The sequence below is a fragment of the Venustampulla echinocandica genome (assembly GCF_003357145.1).
Source record: "Venustampulla echinocandica strain BP 5553 chromosome Unknown scaffold_8, whole genome shotgun sequence".
Classification (NCBI taxonomy): Eukaryota; Fungi; Ascomycota; class Leotiomycetes; order Helotiales; family Pleuroascaceae; genus Venustampulla; species Venustampulla echinocandica.
The window spans coordinates 646132-656214 of record NW_022474213.1 but is presented as its reverse complement, the minus strand read 5'-3'; the positions used below and the strand labels follow the sequence as shown (position 1 = coordinate 656214).

Genomic DNA, 10083 nt, shown 5'->3' with positions numbered 1-10083 from the left:
ATGGACCGTACGGCAAACGTGAATCACATGTGTCATATATGTTGAAATCCAGAGAGTGGCAATCGTGACTCTTGCATTTCATGACCCTAAGGATTTCTTCTCCCTGCATCCGATATGTAACAATGGAGCAGCACCTAGGAACCCCTATAGAATAACCCATTGACCCTTAACCGAACCGAAGAGACACTCACCAACTCCAGCTACTCCTAGACCATGCTATAGAAATCAAACGCTCAATAACCAGTCCACCTAGCCATCCTAACAATCTACAGAATAATCTCCCTCGCATCCTTCGCCTGGCTCTCACTCGGGCAATATGGGCATTTAAACTTAGTTCCCTTGCTTAGTCTCTGTAAGCTCTCCTTCGCAACAACATGTCCACACGGCATCATCATCGGCGGATTGTCCTCTGTTGTCTGTTCCTTGCTAACTGGGCACACAAAGATAGCGTGGAAGATCATACTACGGGGCAATGCAATCTCCACCGGTAACTCATTCTGCGTCGTCCATTCTGTCCGTTTCTCTTTCACGATGGAAGCCAGTTTGAGGAGCGTGGGGAGGGCGATAGCTCCAGCTGTGGCGGCGATGTAGAGGGGTGATTCGGCGGCGAGACCGAGAAGAGAGCAGAACTCGCGTGTAAATGAGGCCGAAACATCGTCCCATGCTGTTTGCGTGTCAAATGTACGGTAGTAGGGCGAGTCGCGCAGGTTGGGCCGGTATACCATGGCTGTTACTAGTTGCTGAATGTCCCGTATATACCGGATTTGGAAACTTTGGAAGTGGTCTTTGGCATATTGTAATGCGCCAGGCAGGCCATTGTGTACGTCGTCGGGAAGACCATTGACCGATGGCCCTAAAAAGAGCCACACGAACTGCAGCTTGCTGAGTTCGAATTCGAGGTTACTGCCCCTTTTTTCGAGCTCCACACTATTGGCCTTTGCCCATTCGATTGCGGGGCGCAGGTTTCGCGCTTTTAATTGATTGAGTATTGAGTACATGTTCGAGAACTTGTCTTGTAGCTCTTTTGATTTAAGGAATGTAAGGTCCACTTCGTCTTCTTCGGAGGGATTGGGCGTGCCTGGTGTGGGAGTGGGTTGAGGCGGGTGTTCTTGTATTTCCTCGAGGAAGGTTGACGCCACCGAAAATTGTCCTTCTCGGAGGAGATGCATGGCGATGGCTCGGTTTATGAGGGCAGGATGGGATGCCAGGGCGTCATATTCGGTGGGCAATGCTTTGCTTGGGAAATTCTAAATATATTATTAAGACATCATCTGCAAGAGTAGGACATCATCTGCGTACCTTATCCAGTGCCTTTCCATATTTGTTGTATCCTTGGTGTATCTTCTTGAGGTCCTCATTAACTTTGTCGAAGCCATGCTTCAGCGGATTCTGAAGCTTTGCCAATGTAATAGAAGCTGAATTCGGATCTGAGGAACATTATTAGCACGGTGAAGAATACAAGAGCTCTCGACCCATTAAGATGCTTCGCCGATTCCTGCAAGTGGTTTTGCCACCGTTGAGAGGGATAACTAGCTGTTCATACCTTCCACTATAGCGCCCCGTGCTCTTTCCAGCTGCTCGATAATCTTGTCGACATCCGCAATACTCTGGGTAAGGTTTGCATCACGCCCTAACTTGGCCAGCTCGAGCTGAAGGGTATCCATAGCTCCTGGGGTTCCCCGCTTGGGAGGCTGTTGATCGTGTGTGTTGGTCTTCGTATTGTATTCTCACACGGAGACGGAGGCTATCCACTGACTCGTCTCAGCAGACATTATATGCTGCTGTCCATAATAGGTGTTGTATTCTGGGATGGGTGGAGGTTGGTGGTGAGTTGAATGTTAAGAACGAAGTATCTATGGTATAATAGCTACTACGAGTACGTACCGAGCCTGGCAGATGCACATCATCAGACTGTTGTCTCAACGGGGGTAAGTAAAGTGGTACGAATTGCCGCATCCCCCGACCCCGGAATCATACCGCATCCAGAACCCTGTTTCAGCGACTGAGCGACCCTTACTCCTTCCGCCTTAATCAAGGTGGCTACGTATTGCGTCGGCTGATCCTCGGGGCTCCCTCTTGGCTTCATATGCACATGCTACGAAGTCGAGTTGGAGGCAGCTATTTACCGGCCCTCATCCACTCCTGCACCGTCTTCGCATTTATATGATTGCTCCTTGATTTCACTCTTATCCCTCCATGGCGAATCTCCGCAGTCTGTAAATTAGGAGAAGATGCGTCTCGAAAGCAATATATCCACGGCGTGTTGTCAGTGCCATTCAACCCCTTGATACGGCTCCCCCAATACACCTACACCTCCACGACGATGTCTCGATTCCCCCAGGCGTACGATCCGCAAATGTATCACGATGAACGGGTAGCTCTTTCGAGAACCGCATCTCAGCAGCATGCAAACGGGCAGATCGCTGGCAAGGCAAATTCTACAGCGCCATTAGAGCAACCTTCCGCCGTGCATAATGCTACTCATACTCCACAACGAAAGAGCCTGGTCTTTGCAGATCCCGTGGCTTTTAGGTATGCCTCGATTCTATAATATAGATATAGAATCACTCAACTCACTTCTGCTCTAGGTATCTCGAAGAGGATACGGCTACAGTTGTTCTGGAGCGTCGGGGCCGGCTGCAGGGCTACGAAATGTACATTGTGGAGCAATGGGCAATGTCAAGAGTCCATCCCACCTTCGTCATCGCGTCATATACCGGAGATTCGAACCACTATATATCTGTTGGCGTTTTGGGTGTTCCCGCCGATGAGGAGGAATGGTCGCCCAGGCTCCGTGTATATTTCAAAGCCATATCTCAGTTCCATGCCAGGCCGAAAGACACACCGCTAGGAATGCTTATGGTTACAAATCTAAGCAGCTTTCCGTCTGCCCTGACAGTTATACCAGTTCCAGGCGGAGATGTACGGAAACACAGGGAGGACTTTCTTGTCAACGAGAATCTGAAGAGATTAGGGTGTTCTGGGAGATCCGGAATGAGCTTGTCTGCCCCGGCAGGCGCTACACAGGCCAAGTTCGTCCAGCTTTACCGGACGAGCGATCGAATACCGCTATATGGGGCAGTCATCGAGTTGGTAAAGCTGTGTCAGGTCGCCCTCATGGTATTCGGCAAGCTGGAGCAAGAGTATGCAGATGGATGCCTCTGCGATGTCACCGAAAAGGCGATAAATGACTGGTGGACGGAGATTGGGTCCGAATACTACAATATTGAGCCCGCCGATGGTATCCTTGGTCCCACGACTGTCGCCGCACTCTTGGGAATGCTCATGGGGGCCCGGAACCGCCTTCACTACTATGGTGCCCCGGTAGCCAAAGATGCTTTTGATGTTCTAAATCTCAAACGAGGGATTGCCTATTTTCAAAAGTCCCAAAAAATGGAGCGGACGAGAAGGCTAGATAGGCAGACGCTGGATCGCTTGCACCGGACTACAGCAAAGGCGGCTGCTGGAGAAGGATGGGGTGTGCCAAAGGCGATCAAGTCAACAGTAACAGAGCTCGGCGGTAAAGGTGGGGAGATGGTTATGGGCATGGTTGGCCGTGATAAAGCCGGCATCTCAGATATTGAAACAATCGACCTCGACCGCTTTATTAGCTTAGCTCACGGGGAAAGAGCAAAGTGGTTGTGGTATGGCAAGCCAAGACGAAGCGGTGGGGAACATGGCAGATCCGAGTCAGATGCATTGCCACTAAGTTTTACAAAAGACGAACATGGTAGATATATTTGGTCACACAACAGAGGGGATTCAAACCCACCAGAAGACGATTCTGAGACGCGCAGAAGGGAAAGGGATAGCCCCGATAATGTCTATTCAAATCGACCACCGGGATCATCAACCAGCATGCTCGACAATCCAAATGAGAAAGATCCCCAGTTACGGAGGACAGTTTTCAAAAGTGTTTCAAATAAGATGAGTGACGCTAGGTCTGGCTTTGGTCGAATTAAAGATGCCGTTAGCCTTCGTGGACATAACAGCCGGCATTCGAAAGACGAGACCGCCGAAGGTGATAGTCGTCTTTCTACCTACTTCAGTCCCACTAGCTCCGTCGGCTTAGTACCATCTGCAGCCCCAAGCAGTCCACAGACGCTAGGCAAATCATTTACCTGGAAGAACACTCCTGCGGAATATCAGAATGGGCAACCAAAACCAAGAGGCCTCATCACAGGAGGGATAGTATCAGATACTCCCAGAGAATATGATCTTGCGCTCCATGATACGAAGAGCAATCTTGCTGCAGAAATAATTGCCCCAGGAGAAGGTCAAAATGCACTTGAAGCAAGTACCAAATGGGCTGAACAAGTAAAGCAGATACGCCAAGACCTGGTCACGAATGAACCTTCCGTTGCGGGATCGGTTTGTGGAGATGGCGACCTCGGGGGTCCTTCGTTGGAAGCAGAACGCGATCCGGATAACTTTGAAATACTCCTTCATCGGCGCAATAGCATATCCACCTATCCTTCAGCTTCCTCACGGGGCCCAAATGAAGCAAGGTGGCCCCGTCATATGTCCTTTAGCAGTGTTGAAGAAGCCGTCTTAACTTGGGAATCTCTAGATGCCGTTGACGACAACGTTATCGAGGACGATACCTGGGCTGCCTTACAACAGCAATATTACATGGCAGAGGACTTCAAGCACCTATACGGGAAGATATTAATACTTCAGGAGAAGATTGCGCCATGGGTAGAGACAACTGTCGCTAACATAGAAGGCCTTGACGAACAAGCTACCCAAGATCAAGAAGGATTCCAGACGCTATATTGCCAGTTGAGCGATTCATATCAAGAACTGAAACAACATTGTCAGAATTATCTTGGTGAAGAACGCCATCATGTCACGGAAGCCATGAAGGATATCGAGGTTCTCGGCGCAAAGCTTGAGTACGAGATCAATGCCCTTGTATCAAAAGTACAAGATGTGGAGGATGGCGTGTCGCAATTTGAAAGGCAAGTTGACGAGCTGGAGATCAGGGCAAAGGAACTGGAGACCCAGCTAGCGACCGAGAGCTGGCCTCACTATATCGTTCGAACCATCACTGGAATAGGGACAGGGCCGAATATCATAGCGCCTCGCCGACGGTGACAGGAGTGTGCAAGTTTGGTGCTTTGGAGTAAGACAAGCAGGCGTTTGGAGAGATACCCTTCTAGCATTTACGCTCATGTATGCATTGATATTGCTGATTTAAATATAATAACCAAGCGGTCATCAAGCAAGCCTAACACCAACTAGTTCAAATTTTATTCTTAACCAAAGAAGATATGCCAGCCCTACCTACTGTACCTGCTGTGTAAGTGCCCAAATAGGAGCCATAGATGCTTCGTCACTAACAGAATCCAACGGCCCACTCCTACTAACGATCACGGATACAAATTAGATATACAATCCATGTCTAATCTATGTCCATCAATAGAGTAATAAAATTCAAGCAATTCGTATCCCCATTTAATTGCACAAAGCTCAACCACCTATTGAGCTTGGAGTCTGGCACTTTCATATCATAATTTGGACAGCAGTATTGAGTGAAGCATTTGTTGGAGTGGATGCCAACGCCTTTCGTTCTTACATCCTTGAAATCTATCTTACAACCATCACACTCCTGGTGACATTGTCATCATCAGTAAGTCCACAAGGTCTACTGCAATTAAGCACGCATGATCAGCCCGACACCATTTAGCCCAGGCCCAGAGCACATATGCCCAAACATCCAACAGTAATACAAGTGTCATGAAAACCCTCAGCCCCGTAGTCCCTTATTTAACTCCCTACATCCCACCAATACCGAAACCGCCACCCGTAGCCCCTTTCGCCGCCGCTTCTGCCTGCAATAATTCTGATATCTTCAATTGTACGTCGAAGAACTTCGATGAGCATCGGTCGATGCACACACCTTCGCCTTTGTTGAGCTCGCCTTCGCGGTATTCCTTGGGTACGCATTTCTTCATGCATGCTTGTTGGAGCCTTAGGACCAGTTAGCAGGAAGCCCCTTTGGATTGCAGGGAATTAGGAAGTAATGGGTGAGGCTTTACTTGTTGAACATATCTGTGAAGAGGTCCATTTCTTGCTCTGCCGCGGCGATCTTCTCGGCCGACGAGGGCTGCGGCTTCCCAAATCCGAACATAGACATGGTTGCGTAGTGTGGTGGAGTATTCAAAGCGGGGAATTCAATGTCTGGTGATGGAGGATATTGCGAGACTTGTGGACGAGTGAGTAGTTCAGGAGTTGCGAGTGTTGTGGTTTCCTTGTGAGAGCGTCCTCGAATCTTGACTTGGCTCAAAACCTTTTGGCGAGCAGGGGGGAGCTGATGCGGGCGCTAGCGGAAGGGTAGGAACAATTCTGCTAAATATTAACTTCAACGATTTTCCCTCCCCGAACCTCACGAAGACCAAGGTCAGAACAAGAGTAGTAAGTTTCCTCAATTTCTTAGCTCCATTACCGGGATTTTATGATGAATATAAATATAACCTTAGAATCGTTGCGAATGACACCCCTGGGTGGCTGATTTCACATCTCCATTTCTGATATTTCCCTCCAAACCCCTTTCCCTCTTGCCAGCAGACATTGGCCGTTTACTAACGCACAAATTAAGAATGAGCAGCGCTTCTGGTCTCCGCTTCCTGCGGCCTTATCTTTGCAAAGATCTTAATGTGTCGAGGAATGCCGCCTATATCCGATTCTTTAGCCAAACACGATGTTTGAAGGTATTCGAAGGCAAACAGAGAAGGCTAAAGAAGGACCCTGCCAGCAAGGCCAGCAAGGCCAGCAAGGCGTCGGCCATTGGTGACACGAATGATAGAATTGAGAAGTTGAAGGCTGTTGGTGCTCTGCGCTGGCCAAGAATTGAGGGTGATGCCCTGGCGGTGTCCATCCCAGAATTTCATCGACGCTATGGCAAAGAACTGAAGCCCGGGGAAAAGCGGACTGGAGAAACTGTCCTCGTTCGCGGTATGGAATATAGAAAAATAATAGAAATTATAGTTTGCTTACTCTGTTGTAGGGAGGATCACTTCGGTACGGGTTTTCGGCTCCTCCCTCGTTTTCGTGGATATCGTCGAAGATGGCCACCGAGTTCAGGGAGTCTGCAACTTCTCTGAAATTGGGATTTTTAATAGCCTAGACAAAAAACAGTTCGAACTTTTTGTAAAAACTGCGCGACGAGGAGATTATATCTGTAAGTACTACTATCGCTAACCTCGTCTTTTCGAGTGCTAATACATTCTAGCAATGGTTGGCCACCCGTATGTCACCAAAAACACGAAAGGAGAGTTGTCTGTAGCTTGTAGTGATCTTCCGAAGATTTTATCCCCCTGCTTGCACACTCAGCCCGCAAAGATGGAAGATGCAGAGGCTCGGGTCCGAAATCGTCACGTTGACTTGCTTGTCAATCCACACTCGGCGGACACTTTCCGAGTCCGCTCTAAGATCATACAGTACATTAGAGACTTCCTATTGAAAGACGACTTCCTTGAAGTTCAAACACCCATAATTGCGGATGTAGCGGGCGGCGCTATAGCAAAGCCTTTCACGACTTCCGCTACTGAATTCCCAGAAAAGGCGATGGCTCTCCGAATAGCTCCCGAGTTATGGTTGAAACGGCTAGTCATAGGGGGAATGAACCGGGTGTTTGAGATCGGCCCAGCATTTCGCAACGAGGGGCTTGATTTGACTCACAATCCCGAGTTTACCACTTGCGAGTTCTACAAATCCTTTGCATCCCTGGATGACTTGATGGCCATGACCGAACAGATGGTGGTGGGAATTGCGCAGCATGTCACAGAATTGCGCGAGACAACTCTACTCGCTCTCCCAGCATTAGATACCAGCCTTCATACCGCTCCTTTCAAGCGTCTTGAATTTATCCCAGCCATCGAAGAGGCCTTGGGTCAAAAGCTTCCTGACTTGGCTGATGATTCTGCCACAGAGGATATTATAGCAATTTTCAAACACAAGTCCATAACGGTCCCGGCATTGTCCACGCTACCTCGTCTGCTGGATAAGTTGGCATCTATTTATCTCGAGCCCCACTGCGAAGCACCCACCTTCATTACGCACCATCCAGCCTGTATGGCGCCGCTATCAAAATCTTTCGTTGACAGCAGCACCAACCAGGTTGTCTCCGCCCGCGCAGAACTATTTATCCAAAAACGCGAGGTTGCGAACATGTACGAGGAAGAGAATTCCCCCTTTGAGCAGAGAGCCAAGTTCGTGGAGCAGGGGAAGTGGCGAGACCACGAGAATCCTGCCCATGTTGACGAAAGTTATCTCGAGGCCCTAGAATGGGGGCTTCCTCCCACTGGCGGCTGGGGATGTGGGATAGATCGCCTGGTGATGCTTTTTTCAGGGGCAACTCGCATCAGTGATGTCCTACCATTTGGGAACTTGAGGAATGTCGTTAATCTCGGAAAACCTGCTCCGAGAACGGGGTCTGCGAAAATACAGAAGACTGCCGTTGCTGCTCCTGAAGGGAATTAAAATGTTTAGCTAGATGTGTACCATATGTGTGTATATAGTGTACGATACGAGTTAATGTACGAAGTAGATAATATGTCCATTGGACCATGGCTAAATTACACCCCTAAAACCAAGTTCCACATCACATTGAGGAAGAGATGTTTACTATTATGTCCCATCAGCGGTGACGCCTTCACGATCGATGACTTTCTACTTCCCTACTTCAAGTTCTTGACAAGCACTAATATCATAAGATACTCCCCACCAACTTGGAGAGAAAAGCGAAAACATCCACAAAGGCAATGCGATTTGCTCAAATGATAAGTCCCACTGTGATCCCAATTAGTAACTCCAACGTTTCCCTAGTCGGGGCGGTGACTACGCGTGGGTATTAAGATTTAAAGGTATATTATATAACTGACGTAAGGATGCCAAAACTCAAATTATCTATCACTTTGAAGATATTGACAGTTGCCTACAAGATATAACTATTAGCCCTTAGTCCCAAGAAATGTCTTGGAAGTTTCTTCATACACTAGCAGCATAGCCATTCTTTTCACTTCTATTTCTTGGCTTCCTAAGTCTCATTAATCTAGCCCAAGATACTGTTATAGCAGCTTCTAGCTAGGAAACATCCCGATCTTGAAATCGATGCTGGGATTAAGACCGGCCCCAATCGTGCTCAGTGGCCACGGCGTGCTTCCGGGTCCCCTTTGGTAATTGAACCCCAAATAAATCTACTCCTGTTGCTCTAACAATCTCCATATTTCCCTCCTTCAATCCAAGAAATCTGACTTCACAAACGCCCAGACCGCCGAAGTGCGGAGAAGACCATCATAGAGCCACGTCAAGGTGACTGTAATCTAGAGCTATAATCCGAACCCTTTGCCAAAGAGATTCCCAATTCAAAAATATGACTGCAATCACATACGTGGTCCTACAAACCCGTTCAAAGGAGGTGGGGTGTCTTATTAAGGCCGTAACACAGAGTAGATGAGGATACCGAACAGAAGCCCTACGTTAGATATCTACCTCTACTGCCCAACTAGTCTCATGGAAAGTCATGGTAGTGGTAGGCCATTGCCATATCAATACTCTCTGCCATTCAACAACCCTTTGCCACCTAATACGAGTCTGTCATTTCATAGCATTTGGGCGTTTCAAAAAGTATAAAACACCTGGAACCGGACAGGGCATTCAAGTAGCTAGCTAGCTATCATTTCATAGCACTTGGGTCTTTCAAAAGTATAAGACATCTAGAACCGGATTGGGCACTTAAGCAACTGGGTAGCTGTATTAGTAGCCTGAGCACAGTGAACAGTTGCTTGCTGCGAGACAAAAGTTCTAAGTGCCTGTGTCCAGTTAGACAACGGATCGAATACCACCTCCCTGTTTGATCGTTGGCTTCCGCCTTTTGGGTGATGGGTTCCTCAGACTCAGATGTAGTGCGAGGAGCGGAATCGCCGCATATCGATCTAGAAGCCATCTCTTCACCTGTTCTATCGTATCCTCGAATATCGCGATCGGGGTAGGGATCTTCTAATGAGAGGGAGCGAGCTTTAATAGACGTTGGCAAAATGAGCGAGAGTGCAAAGAGGATTATTTAGAATCGTAAAAGGG

General features: G+C 48.2%; 4 protein-coding genes across 4 annotated transcripts; 2 read left to right on the top strand and 2 right to left on the bottom strand.

The window, feature by feature from the left end:
* Positions 1–266: 266 nt before the first annotated feature.
* Positions 267–1664, bottom strand: BP5553_08581 (Uncharacterized protein; the record flags this gene model as incomplete). Its single annotated transcript, XM_032017204.1, has 3 exons — positions 267–1247; positions 1300–1427; positions 1544–1664. The coding sequence occupies 3 exons, from the start codon at positions 1662–1664 to the stop codon at positions 267–269; spliced, it is 1230 nt and encodes a 409-aa protein (XP_031866635.1).
* Positions 1665–2323: 659 nt separating this feature from the next.
* BP5553_08580 (Uncharacterized protein) lies at positions 2324–5097 on the top strand (the record flags this gene model as incomplete). Its single annotated transcript, XM_032017203.1, has 2 exons — positions 2324–2532; positions 2589–5097. The coding sequence occupies 2 exons, from the start codon at positions 2324–2326 to the stop codon at positions 5095–5097; spliced, it is 2718 nt and encodes a 905-aa protein (XP_031866634.1).
* Positions 5098–5777: 680 nt separating this feature from the next.
* On the bottom strand, positions 5778–6139 carry BP5553_08579 (putative mitochondrial import inner membrane translocase subunit TIM10; the record flags this gene model as incomplete). Its single annotated transcript, XM_032017202.1, has 2 exons — positions 5778–5973; positions 6042–6139. 2 exons carry the CDS (start codon positions 6137–6139, stop codon positions 5778–5780), a joined length of 294 nt encoding a protein of 97 aa, XP_031866633.1.
* A 463-nt stretch (positions 6140–6602) lies between these two features.
* BP5553_08578 (Class II aaRS and biotin synthetase) lies at positions 6603–8484 on the top strand (the record flags this gene model as incomplete). Its single annotated transcript, XM_032017201.1, has 3 exons — positions 6603–6957; positions 7010–7183; positions 7235–8484. The coding sequence occupies 3 exons, from the start codon at positions 6603–6605 to the stop codon at positions 8482–8484; spliced, it is 1779 nt and encodes a 592-aa protein (XP_031866632.1).
* Positions 8485–10083: the final 1599 nt, after the last annotated feature.